General features: G+C 40.2%; 1 protein-coding gene across 3 annotated transcripts in view; it reads left to right on the top strand.

Moving 5' to 3' along the window:
* The window catches only part of GRIA2 (glutamate ionotropic receptor AMPA type subunit 2), a 95352-nt gene that overhangs the window by 30980 nt on the left and 45193 nt on the right, over positions 1–19179 (top strand). For all 3 annotated transcript variants that reach the window (XM_058657544.1, XM_058657542.1, XM_058657543.1), the window contains exon 3: positions 11962–12201. In XM_058657544.1, the coding sequence (XP_058513527.1) occupies positions 11962–12201 (240 nt within the window). The remainder of the gene's footprint in view (positions 1–11961; positions 12202–19179) is intronic.

Raw genomic sequence — 19179 nt, 5'->3', positions numbered from 1 at the left:
GCCTGTGATGTAACGTGATGATGGTGATGATTTCAACAAATCCAGTGTCATTATCTAACCTGTGAAAAGCTGTGCCTACTCCTTAACGTGAGCAGGGCATTGAATGCCTCTAGCGCTCCTTCGCTGGAGTTTTTCAGAAACTTGGCCCAAGTCTCCCCCTGATGAGTCTTACGGAGACACCTGGAGAGCCTCGTGGCTCACAGGCTGCAGGCTGTCCTCTTCAGGTGCGGCTCCCGCTGAGAGTACGCCGCCACCTGGCAGCCCTCACAGCTTCTGCATCCAGGTTGCCACCTGGCCCGCAACTCCAGTTGGTTCATTTGGGTTGGTCATTTGCGAACATTTAAAATGTGTCATGCTCTGGCCCATTTTGCCTTGATTATTCTGATACATCTCATTTGCTGGCTCACTCTTTTATTCATGCATTTAAACCTTTCCTAACTACTTATTTCCTGTATTATCAGTTGGAGATAGAAAATTGAATTTTGGGAAATTCAACTGCAAATTCTGGGTAGAAAGACACACAAGTGAGCTCATTCTTAATTATAATCACATAACAAAACATTGCGTGCATCTTACGATTCAGGGAAAACAAAATTCTGTGGTGGTTCCATGGGTATTAATTACAAACAGGAAGTCAGCAAAGGAGTTAGAAGGAAAATGCAACAGTAAGCTTGTTGTGTAGTGAAGTAAGAAAAGTGAAGGTGGGAGGAAAAGGAAGGAGTGAAAATTCAGTGGTGGCTTCAAAAACATTCTGCATTGTTAGAAATGCAATCTGTTTCTCTGTATCACTGGGCATTTTAAGACTAAGCTGTTTATGCCAATGGGATGTTTTTGTATTCAAACACTGAAATTCAAACATCAACCTGTACGTTCAGAAAATGTGATATCTGATTCATTGGAATGGGAATTAAGAATACGAGGCATAGGTTTGCTCTTACTGATGAATCCTAGCAGTTTATTGTGCTGTTCTCGTTAATGAGAAATGCTATTTGGTACTGGAAGCAGCCGCTTTGGGAGACCAAACTTTTTTTTTTTTTTTTTTTTTTTTTGCTTTCTGCAAAGCAAGCATCCACCAATTAATAAAAAATCAGCATTTATAATATTACAGTGCAATCATCTCTGAGCTTTTTTTTTTTAATGGATTCTAACATTTTCTCTGTGTGTGGATTGTCTTAGGGCCCTGGAAAGTAGCTCATGTTGTTTATGGACGAAAGTGATTAAAAAAAAAAAAAAAAGAAGAAGGGAGTACGAGACTGACCAAAGTCAAGCAGTGCGACTGTGGCTCCAGTCCGGCAAGCAAGAAGAACAGTCGTCGTCACTCCGTCCAGACACGCCTAACATTTGAACAGACTAGAAAAACAGCGCTTGCTAAATCTGTCAGAGAAATGAGGCCACACAGTAAACTACTACCCTCAAAGTAGGGACACACATAGGCAGGTGTGGGGAAGGACAGCCCCCCGCAGTAGGCATCTACCATCCAAGTCATCCGCCAGCAGGAGAGTGTGAGGTGGAAATGCCAGACACAGGCAAGGCTCAGTGTGGGCAAGCTTTTGAGTTGGACACTCCAGAGGATTCTTTCGTTGCCCTTCCCCACCACTGCCACTTTGATGAGTTCCACCTGCTGGTGAATTTACTATTCTAGTTGGAGACTTCCACAAGCTATTATGAGTAATGGCCAAACACAGCAGGCACAACATCAGTGGGGACAGAGGTGACCCGGGAGTAGCATCACCTCCTGGAGTTCTACCTAGTTCTCGCAGTGAGTATTAGAGCAAAAGCCTCCTGTGCCTGCAGCAGGGGGAGGAGAAACACGGCCACGTCCACACACCGGCACACAACCTTCCTAACAAAGACTGCCCCTCCGAAGCAATGATTACAGCAGCATTTACTCTACTGGGGATTTCTGAAAACCTAAATATTTGGTGCAAAGGGGATTTCCGGTACCAGCTCCTTTAGTCACACGAATCCTGGGCAGGAAATGGAAAGGCGTTTGCCGTATTCGAAGAGGCAGGGCCCAGCCTCTCTAACGCAACGCACCTGCGATGTCTGGGCAACAGGAAACAATCCCTGTCCGTGCAGCTCACTGTAGTATCCTGACAGGCCTCGTGACTGCAGGTGCTTTGATCTAGGACACCAGGTATGGAGAAGGGCAAGGTTTCCTAAAATTCCAAAACAGACGGAAGAGGTAGAGCGAGTCTCAGAGTGAGACATGGCAGGGGTGTGGGAATAATCAGGTGGTGAATTCAGAGCCACCAAGATCATTTGCTATGGTTTTCAAAGGCGACAGTTCACCCAAAGCTAGCTCAGGCGTGTACTGGGAACCAGAATCCAACATCAGTCATAATGAGTGAAATTTCCCTTAATTACTGCCAGACATCAAACCACAGATTCAGAAAACTTATGTAAGGTGACAGCTTTAACAATGTTTTGGTTAACTCCACACATGGATTTTAATGTTTCCAGTGTCTAGTAGCACTTTCCCAATACGCCTTTAGCCTCTGTCAAGCCTTGTTATTCTTCCAAACTTCACGAACAACCCTTATGATAATTCTAGCACCTGATCATTACAAAGTTCCAAAGCCAGCACTACATTCCTGGTCATGCCGAGCGCATCAAGAAGCCTAGGAACCAAGGGTGTGGATTCTGGGAGATGTGCTGATTTGCATGGACTGTGTGGCATATACATCAGCATGCGCTGCTTCTGTTAATAAGGAATAGGAACCTAAAGAAAATATTTCTAGACAAGCAGTATTTTCTGAGTCAAGACAACACTGAGGAGTTTGAAGGACAGATAATAAATATTTAGGAAAACATAAGAGTACAGAAAACTGGTTGTTTGCTGTCTTGGAGTTTCAATAACAGTAGAAGTTGGTGGAAGGATGCAGAAGTTCCAATGAATAAGGAGGGGACAGAGGGAGACAAATGGGTCAAGGACTTTGCATTCCGGGTCAGGGAAGTGTGAGAAACAAATTGCTCATTCTGTGCCAATTCACCCACAATAACTGTTGTTTCACAGACAGCTTCAGCTAGGAAATATATTGCTGAAAGCTTTTTTTTTAAATCCATACAAAATATCACAATTTGGATCCCTCCTCATGTCTGCGTGGGACTGTCACTTGGTTATTTGCAGCCTAGTTTCCCTTCGTTGTCATTAGCCTGAACCGAGAGCAGGGGTATGAGCTGACATTCCAACAACAATGCACCAGATTCCCAAAAAGACACAGAAGCAAACTAGGTCACCTAGTTTATTCTTTTAGTTAGAGTTAGTTTTTAAGTACATGTCAAAGGCCCTCTTTCACAATTTCAACTATGTGTAAAAAATTTGGAGAAAAAGGAAATGTTTAAAAGCTACTTAGGTGTTATTTTTTAATAATATTTTAGCAGCTGACATATCTGCATCTAGATTTCCTATTTTCCCATATATAAAAATTATTTTACTTTTCTATATAATAAGAGTTTAGAATCTTGATCAAGTTGTGTTGAGCTGGTTCAAAGCCAGGAGCCAGGAGTTTCTTCTGGGTTTCCCATTCTCATGCAGATTTCCAAGGCTTTGGGCCTTTCTCTACTGCTTTCTTTGGCCACAAGCAGGGAGCTGGCTGGCAGTGGAGCGGCTGGCTTTAGTCGAAGCCAGGAGTCAGAAACCCTACCCAGGTCTCCTGTGTGGGTACCAGGGACGCAGGTGCTGTAGCCATCACAGGCTGCCTCCCGCAGTGTGTATCAATAAGGGGCTGCTCCGAAGGAAAGTAGTGGTGCTTGAACCAGGTGCTCTGGCTTGGAATACAAGTGTTCAGGACCATGTCTTAGAGTGCTGTGTTCTCTGCTTTTAGGAGACTGTACATGACTGCATCCACCATTTCTTTGGATATTTTGAAGAAATAGCTAGCCACCTTTCCATTTTTGGCTAAAAATCTGGCTGATGCTGCAGTGATGGTATGGATCACTGATCAGAAAGGGAAGTTCCAAAACTGAAACTTGCTAATGTGCGGGTGAGATATTAAAAAGCCTATTTCCCCCCCTTGGAAAACGTACTGGGGAGCAGGCATTCAGTCTCCTGATGAAGATGCCTGTGACTGAGATCAAAAGGCCTGGCTTTTCTCCACTCGCTCTTGTGACTTTACTCGCCTGCTAATGCAGACTCTGGGAGAGAATGGTGATGATTCCAGTCATGGAGTACCCGACGTGCGGGTGGGAAACCTGAGAGCAGTGCCCTGCCTGGCAGAGGGGAGTTCGCTCTGTCTCTTTTTCCGCCTCTCAAAAAATGCTGCATTCATTTTCACATTTCACAGTTTCTTTGCTGAGCAGGGTGTAAAGTGCCACAAGGCAAATTGCAACTGGGCTGTAAACTGATGCTGATAAGCCAGCCAAGATGTGATTTATAATCACATCGGTTTGATTATGAATGTTCCAGAAATGGCTATGGAGATGAATCTAGCTGAATATGAACTTCTTCTCAAAAATATGACTTTAATATGTTCCTCAAATTTTTCTCAGAAAAAAAATGTGGACATGAATAAATTAGGATTTATTAAAAGGGAAAAAAGTTTAAGATTGCTTTAAGGGTACCAGTGCAGTGAAAAGTACCTGTGAAAAAAGTACCAGTGAAAAGTACCTGCCTGTGGTGCTATGAGTGCTGGTTCATGCAGCCTGTGCCCCACTTCTGATCCAGTTCCCTGCTAACTGCCTATGAAAGCAGTGGAGGACGATCCATGTCCACTCTTGTTTTGGAAGATTTATTTATTTTTATTGGAAAGTCAGATATACAGAGAGAAGAGACAAAGAGAAAGATCTTCCGTCTGCTGATTCACTCCCCAAGCATCTGCAACAGCTGCAGCTGAGCTGATCTGAAGCCAAGAGCCTGGAGACTTCTTTGAGGTCTCCCACACAGGTCAAGGTTCCAAGGCTTTGGACCATGCTTGACTGCTTTCCCAGGCGGCAAGCAGAGAGCTGGATGGGAAGTGGGGCTGCTGGGATTAGAGCCAATGCCCATATGGGATCCAGGCGGTGCGTTCAAGGTAAGGACTTTAGCTGTTAAGCTACCGCACCAGGCCCCAAAATTCCACTCTTAAGTAGAAATCTTTAAGATGTTGGATATTTTTTTCTCCTTAATTTGCAAACAGTAAACTTTATCACAACTTTTACAACATTAATGAAGGCTAAAATAGCAACTAATATATATTTGGTAAAACAGGTCTGGCACATTGGCTCTATTGACTAACCCTCCCGACTCCAAGCTCTGGGGTGTCATATGGATGCTGGTTTATGTCCTGCCTGCTCCATTTCTCATCCGGCTCCCTGCTGTTAGCCTGGAGCAGCAGCAAAGAATGTGCCAAAGCCTTGGGACCCTAACCCTGGGTAGGAGATCCAGAAGAAGCTCCTGGTTCCTGGTTTGGGATTGGTTCAGCACCAGTCGTTGCAGCCACTTGGGGAGTGAAGCAGCAGATAAAAGATCTTTCTGTCTTCTCTCTGTAAATCTTCCCTTCCAATAAAAATAAATAAATCTTTAAATAAAAGAATAATCCTTCAATTTTGCATATTATAATTGCAAACAGATAAGAGAGTAGAGAATTTTTTGAGACATCAAAAACAAGAGTGACAGTGAATGCAGAGAAAAATAGTCCAAAATTATAGACATCAATAGGACAAGATGAAGTGAAAAGAACTATATTATGAAGAGGACAGCAAGAAACACTGTGAAAACATGTGAGAATGCTTGACATTCATCCCAGAAAAGATATTTCATGTCTCACACACATATGTCACATGAGAAAGGGTGTGGATGATGACAATCAAGCCTCATTTGACTTTTTCTAGAATTTCTTTCTTTGGTGATCAGTGATCCAGGGCTAAGTTTGAGCTCCATGAGCGCTTGGAGGGCATGAAGACACGTGAAAGTGGCAGTTTGCCAGGAGCGCAGAGCTGGCTGTTGTCACAGTCTGGGTTGGACACCAGGCCTCTGGGCACTCATTTAGCCTGGCACAACCTTGAAATCACATCAGGGCGTGGGGTTCCCAGAACTTAGCACGTAGCAGGAGTTAAGAACTTGCAGAGGGTAGAACCATCGGTGTTTACGAGAGGGAAATACATGCGCAGTGGATGAAAAATGGCTCTCGGCTCTGTGAAACTGCATCATCTGTAAATGGAGGTAAATTTCGTTTAAATGTCCAAGACCCAACATTAAAATTCACAGGAGAGTTACTGTGTGTAACTGCAGCGCTTCTATAGCCTGCTATCTCAGATGATCAATGAAGCCAGAATAAATGTTACAGATTTTTAAAAGCTGCGTATAATATGGTTAACGGCAATAGACTTAAGACATTTCTCCTCACTCAGCAAACATAGCATGAAGGTCAGAAAGGATAAATGTTTGTTGTGCGAGGAAGAAAAATGTCTTATTACAACTTCATAGTCTTCTACCACTGAGTGGTGATATGGGACCACATTTAATCTTTTCATGAAAAATGGCATCAAAATGTATGCAAATGAGAAGTAATTTATCACCATAAAGATGTGTGTGTCAGGGATATAGGGAAAATCATCAGTGGGCCAATTTATACAAAGTGTCGTTGGGATGTGTGTTTATTATTCTTCATGTTTCCTCTGAATCATTTAAGTGTTTCATTCAATCGCTTCCTGCAGAGTGTGCAGGCTAGGCATTGGGCTGGGCCTGGGGAAGAGGATGAACAGAGCAGGTGTAGGCTTTTCAAGAACTGGGAGTTTCGTGAAAGGTGTTAACTTACCTGCTGCTGAGCGTACATCCACCCTGTTCAGAGAGCAGGTGTAGACCCAAGTGAGCGAACGTTAAAATAGCTTCCCTCATAGAAGAGAGGCAGTTCACCTCCACTGCATAAATATATATCTACATTTTCTGAGAACAAAGGAGTTGTAGTTCCACTTAAGAAATGAAAATTGTATTTGAGAGACAGAGATACAGAGAATGAGTTTGCATTTGTTGCAAATGGCATATTTATGTGATGATTACATGTGCACCAGCATTTGTCTTTAGAGTATTTAGTTTAAACTTTAATGTGCTTTTGTAAAGGGCCTGGCGTGAGGTCTCAATTGGCTAATGCTCCCGCTTCAAACACCAGGATCCTGTATGGGCACCAGTTCATTATTACTCAGCTACTCCACTTCCATCCTGCTCCCTGCTTGTGGCCTGGGAAGGCAGTCAAGAAAGCCCAAAGCCTTGGGACACTACACCTGCATGGGAGACCTGGGAGAAGCTCCTGGCTCCTGTCTTGGGATTGGTTCACCTCCAACCAGTTTGACCGTTTGGGAAGTGAACCAGTATATTTGAGATCTTTCATTCTGTCTTCTCTCTGTACACCTACTGGGTCCAGTGTGATAACTCAATATCTAAATCCTTACTTTGCAAGTGCTGGGATCCCATATGGGCTCTGGTTTGTATCCCAGCTGCTCCACTGCCTATGCAGCTTCCTGCTTGTGGCCTGGGCAAGCACTGGAGGACGGCCCAGAGCCTTCTAACCTGGCACCTGTATGGGAGACCTGAAAGATGATCCTGGCTCCAGATTAGCTCAGCTCTGTGGTTGTGGCCATTTGTGGAGTAAACCAGCAGATGGGAGATCTTTCTCTCTGTATCTCCTTCTCTTGGTAAATTTGATCTGCCTTTCCAATAAAAATACATGAATCTTTACAAAAAATACTGCTACTCTAAATTCATGTAATTAGGTACCTAACCTGTCTTGCTTAATGCTGTCTACCTGACACCTGGAATTGTGCACAGTGGATTCTTAAAATGCTTGGCTAATGTGGAATAAAATCAGTAGAAGAAGATACATTTGGTGGGCAGCAGGAACCAGACGAAAAAGATCCATAAGTTCATTCTTCTAAATCACTGAACCAAAATGATTGAAATAGTTACGGTGTGATGAGCAAAAGAGGGAAACTGTAGTAAAATGTAACTTTTCAGTACAAAATTTTCAGTAATTTCTTCTTTTTATGGAACTAGTGGAACTTATATACAATTGAAAGTTTTATAATGAGAGATCGGGAGGCTGAAAGATTAGAAGCCAACTGTCAGGACTAGGAGAAAAGCTCTAGCTATCCCATTTGTTGCAGTGCTCTTCAAAAGCACAAGCAGATCACAGCAACTCCTCCACCTGTCCATGGAAGCATCCCAGACTGGATCGTTAGCAGCACAAAGGAGCAGCATGATCCAAGAGAAAAACACATGTCAGATGCACCATCGGCATTGCGCTTGGCTCTTATCTCCAGTTGTAATAGAAAGTAAAATAATCAGCAAGTTGCTTACAACCAGGAGACCAACATTTCTGCTGTTTGACCTAACGTGTCTTTTACAAAGACTTGCCTTTGCTGTTAAATATTTAATTCAAGGAAAATTCAGTTTGAGTGTCGTTGCAATCGGGATTAAGTTTCAAAGCAAATGCATTCTATGCACTACAATTATTCTAGAATTAGAAATGTAAGGGTCATAGTGTCAGAGGCCAAACTGAAGTTGCCTTCTTATTTTCCTCCAGAGGTGACTGTAGAATATGCTGGTTATCACTTCAAAAGTTGTGTTTGACTGCCAGCATTGTGGCACCATTGGTTATGTTATTGTCTGTTAAGCAGGCATCCCATAAGGGTGCTGATTTGAGTCCTGGTCACTCTACTTCCTATCCAGCACCTTATTATTGCACCTGGAAAAACAGAGGAAAATGCCCTAGGTATTCGTCCCCTGCACCCTGGTGAGGGACCAATTTCGTGTTCTATGCTCCCATATTCAGGATGAGCAGGTGCAGCCGTGTGGCTTAATGGGAAGCGCATCAACAGACAGAACTCTCTTTCTTACTGTCTCGCTTCTTCCAATCTCTCTCTTTCTATCTTTCTATAATTATTTTTAAAATAAATTGGTCTTCTTAAAATAAGTAACTCTTAAAAAAAAACATGTTGTGTTGATAGCATCAATAATAGTAAACCTTCCAGTTTACAGGATAGATCTAAAGTTGGGAACGGCTTTAGAGTTTGCAGATACCACTGAAGAATAAGGTAGAGATGAAAATGAAATGACTAATTTCACTTTTAATCATGGAGAAGTAATTTCAAAGAACTGCAACTGATTTTTTTGGGTAGCGTGACAAAAGACTCCAGTATCCATAATAAGTGTTCAAAACCATAACAAAGTTGCGAAGATATTTCAAAATTGTCTATGCCTAAATAAACTGTATTTTTTAATTCGGTTTTGCATGAACTTTTTGATGTACCCTTGTTTGGTAAGGAGTAGTGATATTAGTTTGCAGTGTTGGGTATTTGAGGCTAGGTGCTAAAAAGAATGCAACTGATTCTAGTGTTGTGGTGCAGGTTAAGCCGCTGTCTGCAATCCTTGCATCCCATTTTAGCAGCCTGGGACATTCCACTGCTCCACTTCCAATCCAGCCCCCAGGTAGCATCCTTAGGGATGCAGCAAAGATGGCCCCAAGGCCTTGGGTGTCTGCTACCAACAAGGAAGGCCTAGATTCTTGCTTCTACCTGACCCAGTCCTGGCCACTGTGTCCACTTTGAAGATGAACTGCAAATAAAAGATTTTCTTTCTTTCTGCATTTCCTTTATTTATTTCGTTCCTTCTTTCTTTCTTGAATAAATACTTAACAAGTAAAATATAGAAGAATAGCAGCCAGTTTTTCATTTTTAGATAGTCACTGCCAACTGTGTTAATTGTCTTAGCTTAAGGCAGCATTCTGATTGTTAATGTGGTTGTTAATCTCAGTGACAACCTACTTAAAAACAGAACAAGTAAATAAACATGGAGAAATGAGATATGTTGACCAAATGGCTATTAATTGCATGCATAGTAAGGGGACCTTAAGAGAGAAATGCATGAAAAAATTGAGGATTTGTACAAACAATTGAATGTATGCCACCAAATGCTAAAAAAAAAAAAAAAAAAAAAAAAAAAAAAGATGGGAAATTGAGAAGGACCAAAGATTATCCAGAAAGCTGATGTGGTAAAACTCTGTTCATTAGCAAATGAGCTGAATTTCCTTGGAGGAAGTGATGGGAGAATTGCCTTGTTAGGTGGATTGTACTTTTTTCAGAAGTTTTGTACAGCTTGTGCCTGTTGGGCTTAAGCCAACATTTCCAGATGGCTGCGATAAGCATGGAAGTCCCTTGACAACTCACTCCAGAGCCTAAAACAAATGGGAAACGAAAGGTATGGCTCCTGATTATGAGTGCCCACGGAACCAAGCAGTGGCATATTTTATCAAGCATTCTGCTTTCTCGCTGGCTGCTACTTCCATCATAGAAGCCATTTCAGTTCAGATGAGAAGTCTTGCTCATAAATTGCATGGCGTGATATTCCTAGAGCGTCTGGATGACATGCCGCTGCTTTACAGGAAATGAAATCAAATGGACTCAGAGAGAATTTTATAGCAATTCTCCCCTTTAATATGTCACATGGAATCATCAATTTAGGATCTAAGCCTTAACAAAAACTTGAGCAAATTTAAAATTTAAGATCTGTATGTCAGTACACATATGTCATTGTATAAAGTAAAAAAAAATCACCCTAGAGTTTGCCTAGAAGCATTTTAACAATGAAAGTTTTTCATATCTATGAATTATTGATAGAGGGTTTTGACATATTAAAGATTATTTTCAAAGTCTACATCCAAAGCAGAGCAAAAATATATGGACAAGAATAAAAAGCAGGTAATCTCATCTTTGCTTTATGCTTAGATAAAATAAATGTAAACATACATTCAGTTGCTGAGAAATGGTAGTCTGGTTTGCAAGACTGGTGATAAAAATGATTCCCATGGACAGGTTATATTGATAAGGCACAAAAAGCTGCTTCGGTTAGAATTGAACTGAATATCAGGAATAGTTAAGAGGAAATGCAAACCCTTACTGAATGATGATCACTCAAATAAATAGGGTCTTGCTATCTTTTCAATTCACATCATAAACAATTACTAAAAGTGAACGCCTATTAGAGAATCTCTAAGATTGGCTATTAGACTTTACATATATTTTAGCAGTACTCCAATTAATGAAAACAATGTATGTTTTTGACAAGGCATCTATTTTGTTAAGGAAATTAGATCATATTAGTCTAATTCTTTAAATAGGGTTGATTGATTTAAGATGGCATTATGTTCTGTGTTGCTGGATTGTGTTACTGGACACTTGCTTCGCATTTGTTAGACTGAAATGATGACTGGGATGGAGAAACATCCATTACTAATTTTTTTTTTATTCAAAGCCATGTGGTAGCCCTGAAATGCTGGCCCTAGGACTATCTTGAAGACAGTTTCTTTAGAGTGTTATGGGGAATCAGTCTTAAAATTATTATTCAAAGAGGTATCAAAAGATCTGTTTCAGAGAATGAAAGGGATACAACTGAAACAGAGAGGGCAGTAGGACATCTAGTTCACCAATCCAGTTAAAAAAAAAGCAAAACAAAACAAAAACATATTGTCTGAGTTTGAATTGAAGGGAGCAAGACACAAGTTTGTGTGTTAGTTTATTAACTAATGAATTTTTTTGCACATTTTTCTGTGCCTTTCCTAAAATATGTTTCGAAGATGTGTTAAACCATAATCCATATGTGATAGCCAGAACTATTCTACTTTTTGACATTAGAGTTTCTTACTGAGATGATATAATTTAACAGGAACTATTTTAAGGCATACAAAGCATTAGCATTTAGTACGTTGACAGTGTTGCCCCACCACAACTTTTACTATCTCCAGAGCATTTTCATCATCTTTTAAAAGGAAGATTTTATGCCTGATGATTTAAAGGGAAATGGAAATCCTTTTTGAATGATGATCACTTCGAACTCCTTGGAAAGAATGTTAAGATGTGCTTGTAAATTTTGGTGACCATTACATACCATCTATTAATGATTTTGAACTTCTATAAAAGATGCTTTCAAGCAAATCTTTGTGACTATATGCTAACCATAATAACTTATTCCTCCTGTGTTTTCTATTCTAGTCTGCTCTCAGTTTTCAAGAGGAGTCTATGCTATTTTTGGATTTTATGACAAGAAGTCTGTAAACACCATCACATCATTTTGTGGAACCCTCCACGTCTCCTTCATCACTCCCAGCTTCCCCACAGATGGTACCCATCCATTTGTCATTCAGATGAGACCTGACATGAAAGGGGCCCTCCTCAGCTTGATTGAGTACTACCAGTGGGACAAGTTTGCCTACCTCTATGACAGTGACAGAGGTAAGTGCCATTGGTCGGTTTCTTTGTACTCTGTCAAATTCAACACTTGAATGTGACACCTGGAGGTGAGGTTGTGAAGCTACAAATGTGTGTAAAAGCTTACAGAGCTCTTGGCTTGATGTTGATGTATAAATGAACAATGTAGTTTGTAAACTGGGAAACACATGTAGGGTAAAACAACAAAAACCTTGAGCTTACAGACAGACCATTTTAACCCAATATCCAAATCCTGAGTTGTAAGATGAAAGGCAGTTTCTGTCATTGGCAGCTGAAACCTGAAGAAGACTCTTCCTAGTGACAACCAGTGAAGTGGCATAAATAAAAATTTCAATCCTTATATAGATAAGAAACTTTATTGTGACTTAAGCATAGCTATTACATTACTGGCTCCGCTGGCTGTCTTATCAGCATTATTATTAACATGGCTTTGAAGTAAAGCCTGGCTCCCCATTAGTTAAAGGATTTGCTGGTGATGCACCAACGTGTGATACAGCTTGATCAATGGATCTCAGACCTGACCTTTGCTCTTCACACAATGTCTCATTTGCTTCTGATGAGATGCCCGATCTTGACTCATTATACTAAAGTGTGTGGGGAATGAGAATGTTTGATTTACATGTGATCGAATCTCAGATGATCTTAACCATTCTTGTATTCCTGGTTGATATCCCACTAACTGTATGAGGCTTTTGTGTGTTTGTATGTGCTTTTTTAGAGAGACATTGCATTGTCTAAGTCAAAAGGGTTGAGCAGCACCAGCGTCAGAGGACCCGAGCGCCATTCCCCTGCACCTCCTGTAACAATCTGCTTCTGGAATATTTAAAGGCTTAAATGGAAACTGAAAGCCTGCTTCCACCAAGATGAGGCATCTTGTTAACCTGCAAAGGCAGACAAGCAGAGAGCCGGCCATCTGTCAATTGATCACTTGTGTGGGGCTGCTGGAGCCACCCTGAGTCAGGCAAGCTTGAGCCTAGGTGTCTAATTCTTGGCCCTGTCCTTCCGGCTTGAGCACGAGAGCACTGAGTGGAAAAGCCAGTCAGCACTATGCCAGCTGAGGAAAAAAAGTGCTGCATCACCAGCTTCCTTTCCTGCTTGGAGATGGGAGGGTTTTTTTTTATGCCCATCAGGAATGAAAAAAATAAGATGGAGAACCATTTAGACTAAATAGGAATTTCAATGTGCTGGATGAATCCTGACACATATTTCTTATTAGTGTATAGAACGGTTTATAAATCTGGGCATATCAAATGACTTTTAGCTTTTCTTCTTGCCCTCTGATAACTCCTTTAGTACTCTGATTTATTAAGAGTGGTATGGGAACTGGACATTTAGGCCATTGCTGAAGACCCAGTTTAGTATTTCTACATTGCACATATGTGGGTTCTGTGGTCATCTCTGGGTTACAAGTAGACCGGGGGCTCTCAGTCCATCTGCTACACGTCCACTAAAATCAGTGACTTGTTGTTTCAAAATGCCTGGCCCACTTTTCCATCTTATTGATGCAATTTCTACTTCTCAGATATATTTTATATCTCGATTATTTTCAATTGCCACCTTGGAACAAACCATCATCACATGTCACATGTCTTATCTTTCCAGTTCCACACTTGTTTCTCCTCTAGCCACTTTCCACGAAGTATCCAAACTTACTAAATTGTTTTTGCTAAATCCTTCCTTGCTTAATATACCTCAAATAATCCGTTCAGTATATTCTGCTGTCTCATACACTCACTAAAGGCAAACATATTTCATTTGACCTCAGATATCTGCTCGTATCTCTAATTCTTAGTCATACTAGATTACCAAGGTTGTAACCTTATTTCCTCAGGGATTTCCGTCATATCGTTGTTCTCTCAAAGCAGTATCTGCCCTTGTAAGACTTTGTAACTAACAATGATATTCTTTCTGCCATTCAAGAATTGCTTAGAAGATCTGGTTACAGGGCCCTATGTCAAGCTGCTGCCTGTGACACCAGCATCCTTTCAGAGCATGGGTGTGAGTGTTGGCTGATCAGCTTCCCATTCAGCTCCCTGTTAACGTTCCTGGGAAGGCAGTGGTCCAGCCACTCATGTGGGAAATCCAGATGGAGTTCCTGGCTCCTGGCTTTGGCCTGTTCCAGACTTCACCTTTTGAGCCATTTGGACAGTGAACAGGCTGATGGATGATTCATTCTCTCTCTCTCTCTCTCTCTCTCTCTCTCTCTCTCTCTCTCTCTCTCCTCTTTTTGTATAAATAACCTAATTCATACATTTTTAAGAGCTGCTTACCGAGGGGCAGACAGATAATGGCTAGGCACCTGCCTCCGATATCGAAGTGCAAGTGCGTCAGTCCCAGAGCTGTTCCTGATTCCAGCTTCCTAATGAAGTCACCTGGACAGGGAGAAGCACTCGTGTCCCTGCCCTCCTTATGGGGGAGAGGGATAGAGTTCCTACCTCCAGCTTTGGCTGACCCAGCTTCACACTGTAGGCAATGAGGAGTGAGCCAACTGTTGGGACATCCCTGTCTCTCCTTTTCTCCCTTCCTGCTTTTCAAAATGAATAAGTAAATGTTTTAAAAGAGCTGTTCGTTTAGCTCCTGCTACATTTCAGGTGCTGCTTTAGATGGCCAAGCTAAGCACTATGCTTTTGGTTTTTGTGGTTGTTGTTTTTTAACTTTAGATGTAGTTACAACATCTAGCAAGATGGTATGCTCAAGCAGTGCTTAGATCACTGGTTGGTTCATTTATAACTGATATTCGATGTTTCGCATGTTTCTGGAAGCAGGTTTGAGATTCAGTAAGCATCAGTATGAATCAATAAATGAGTTAAACACCTGTGCATTTCAGTGTGAGATATGACAAGTTGGATTTTGCTTACTAAGGTAGAGGGTCACAACATGAATTCTCTTGTCTATTTCACCAGATTAAAGAATCAGGACCATACTGTCACCCTTCCTATTTCTTCCTCCAGTTAAAACTAAAAAAGTCTCATTTACAAAGTATAATGCTGAGAGAGCCAGGCTTTGTGGAATTATGTTTTGTGGTGAAGGTGGATGAAAAGAATCTGGGGCATTTTCAAGTGTTTTCCTTCATACTTCAGAAATATTAAGTGAAACTGGAGTGATGAGATAATTTTCAGTTATTCAATTATAGAAATTGATTTAAGTTAAGTGCCTCTGTTGAAAGAATGCTTGGGTGAAAAGTAATTATATATTAAAGCAAAAATGACCTATGGAGACATTTTCAAGGTATTGTCAAGGAGCTGCTGATAGAAAGTGAAGGATATTACACAGGTCTTCTGATTGCAACTCTCTTTGGAGATGAATGCAAATGACCTTTGTGTAATGCTGCATTTGGCTTATGCAAACATGATTTTTAATATTTGATTTTTTTCCTAATGGCAATTTTTTCACAGCTTTGTCATCATTTTACATTTTAAAAAATGCTCATGCCTTCCCTTATCTATCTTGGGTTCTTCAACCATTTTCCCTTCATGACTGAAAGAGACATGGGCTCACTTTCTTGTCATGTGACGTGGAAAAAGCACCTGTGACCTCCTGACCGGTGTTAACTGCATCTTCGTCTGTTAACTTGTGCGTCTACATAACGTGATTCCAAGCTGTTGTTGTGACTCTGCTTCCTTGCTCACATGCATGACTGTGCACGCTCCAGGTCAAGTAAACAGGCTGTCGATTGTTAATGTCTACACGAATTTTAGAAAGCATAGCACCCTACATGGAATGGCCCCCAACACTCCGGTGCGTATGAATTAAACGGCAAAGTCTTAAGAGTGTTCCTTGCTGTCCTTATCTAAGAACGCAGTGAAATCACACCCCTGGCCACACAGTCAGCCCCCTTTCTATCCAAATGCAGAGAAACAAGAGATGATATCCCATTAGTAATGCAGGAAGGTTCAGATTTTCCCTAAGCATGCATAGAAATATCTTGGGCCCGGCGTGGTAGCCTAGTGGCTAAAGTCCTCGCGTTGCACACGCCAGGATCCCATATGGGCATTGGTTCTAATCGCGGCAGTAGGTAAGCTTCTTAAGCTTCTTAGTTACTTATGTTAACACATTTACTATTAGAGCTGTATCTTTAGATACATACACAGTCAATATGAATCAAGACTTCATCAGAATGTGTCAATAAGGAAAGTACACATTTCTATACACAGTAGATGAAAACAAATCATTGTGCATCTTGATCTTAACTTCAAACATCATCTGAACCAAATATTTTGGTTCCAATTGCAATAAAATGTCACAAATAAAGCAAAAATGCTTATAAATTATGAATTTCTTTTCTGATGTTCCTGAGAAAGCTGCTGAGGGAAATATATGTTATTCTAATCTCGTCTAGGAATGCTGCCATGATTTAGTGGTTATAAATTTTAATTTCCGTGCCTGAAAGGATGAATAAGGGCAATGAATTTTAAATGGGACAAAGAAAATATTTTTAAGAAGAAAGACATGACCAGAATGAAACGTGTCTCTTGGCAATAATCATTTGTAATGTCACCCTCTGATGTGCAAACGAAGGCATTTAGGAAGATGGCTTTTCTATATTATTTCACAGTGTTGTAATCATTAGATCAAGTTGAGATTATCACTGCTAGCACCACTTTGAAAGGAATTGAGATAAATTGATAACGTACAGATGGCTTACCGTTACAGCCAGCTGCCAACAAGAGGTATAGGACATAATGCAATTTGATCATATTTAACTTGGCTATTTTTTATCTTAGTCAAATATCTGAGAATACAGTGGAACTGAAAACCTAATTTTAGGCTAATATAATATTTTGAGGGCTTTCTCAGTGTTTTGAGAAATTTTAATAATCACAGCTCTACACAGCTATAACATAGATCTCTAACTTCCAATGCAATGATATTAAAATTTGTTCAGATTTTTTTGAAAAAAGAGTATATTTTGACAAATAATTTTTAAGGTCTGTTGGCTAACTGATTCATTTCCAGTTATCATGTTCGATTAACTTGTACTGCTTATATCATATGGTTGTCAAACTTTGCCGATAGGAATTTAGCTTTATTTAAAAAGAAAAAGGAAGATTCAGCCTTTTGTTCTTCCTCGGAGTAAACTGACCCATATTGTGCCATAAATAAGACACTTAAATAATTCTAGAAAAATTCCAAGAATGGCGTCCAATCAATAGTATACACTTAACTTTCTAGTTCTCATAAAATGTTGCAGTCAAGAAACAAAGGTAGCTACAGTTTAGTTCACATCTGAAATAAGAGTGCACTATTTTATAATACTAACATATTTCATTGTGAAAGAGAAATGTCCAATGTGAATATTTGGAACTACCAACAGCTTTAAAGCTGAGAATCATATTGCACAAACTTGCTAATATACTCCATATGTTTAAAAGAGAAAACAGCATTAAAAGATTCTTAAAAATTAAATCTTTCCATTTGACTTATTACTCTTTGTGCTTACATTCTTGATTTTTTAAAAGAAAAACACAATGTATTTCAACTATATCAATTCCAAGCAACAGCTAATTTCTATTTTTAAATGAGTAACTATTGGGCCCGGCGCTGTGGCTTACTGGCTAAAGTCCTCACCTTAAACACGCGAGGATCCCATATGGGTGCCAGTTCTAATCTCGGCAGCTCCACTTACCATCCAGCTCCCTGCTTGTGGCCTGGGAAAGCAGTCGAGGACGGCCCAAAGCCTTGGGATCTTGCACCCATGTGGGAGATCCGGAAGAGATCCTGACTCCTGGCTTCGGATCGGCGCATCACCAGCCGTTGTAGTCACTTGGGGAGTGAATCATCGGATGGAAGATCTTCCTCTCTGTCTCCTCCTCTATATATATCTGACTTTGCAATTAAAAAAAGCAAAAAATAAATAAGTAAATGAGTAACTGTGAATATCAGAAGCCTTCTTTGTTCTGAGTTATTTGGGTGCATGAATTCTCCTCTCATCTGGAAATCTGAAAATCCTGATTTATTAATAAACATGTTGCAACTGAATATTTACAACTTACTTATTACTCTAAATAAACCAATACCTTTATTTAGTACTGTTTATGTTCTGTATTGAGGGGTGAATGCTGATAAAGACACTTCCGTCCTGGTGTTTATGTAAGGGTATGCAGCAAGTCCTAAGTTATACTTCCTCCCTGTTTGAGAAACCAGCACCACGAGAACACAAACACAAAATTGTAAATTTATGATCATAACATACTGATTTTTAGATTTAAAATGCCCTGCTTATTATCAAGCAAGCAGCGCTCAGTATTGGAATCAGCAATTACAGTACTTTTAGTTGAGAGAAATGGAGAAACCACACTGAATGAAAGTCTTAACAGATGAGTAACTCCTCATGAAAATATAGACTCATAGAACGTGTAGGACCAAGAACAGGGTGGCAGTCTCTGCAGGTTGCAAGCCAGATCACGTTAGTGATTATCAGTTACCTCTGGGTGTCCTTAAGGAGTAATTTAATATTGTTCAGTGTCTTCTGACTAAACTAAATATATCAAGGCCAATATGGCACTTCTTGAACAGTTTGACTTCTTAATAAATCGATACAATCTTTGCTGGATTCAATAGGTTACAAACTATTAATCCTGGAATTTGTAACAGTTAAGAGAATGCCCTGACTCTAGGTTATTTTTGACACATGGAATGAATGAGTTTCAGTGTCAGCCAGTTTCTAAATTCATTCTTATTGATTTTACTCATCATTTCCATATTTTTGACAAGGTGCACTGCTAATATCTTTTAGCATTAGAATAATCTCTTCATGAAATCCATTTACAAATTGCCATTTAGCATTAGAAGTGTCTGCAATATGTGAATATTCCAAAAACAACGCAGAATATCAAGAGCATTTTCACTTGAAATTTCTAGTATGTGGTGAAATCTACAAATACATAAAGGAAAAATGAAATTAAGCATTGCTGATAGTAAAAGAGTCTTACCTTCAATTAATATATAATAATATAGGGATAGCATGTATAACATCATTCA

Source organism: Ochotona princeps, chromosome 32 (genome assembly GCF_030435755.1).
Source record: "Ochotona princeps isolate mOchPri1 chromosome 32, mOchPri1.hap1, whole genome shotgun sequence".
Classification (NCBI taxonomy): Eukaryota; Metazoa; Chordata; class Mammalia; order Lagomorpha; family Ochotonidae; genus Ochotona; species Ochotona princeps.
This window is presented reverse-complemented; position numbering and strand designations above follow the sequence as displayed.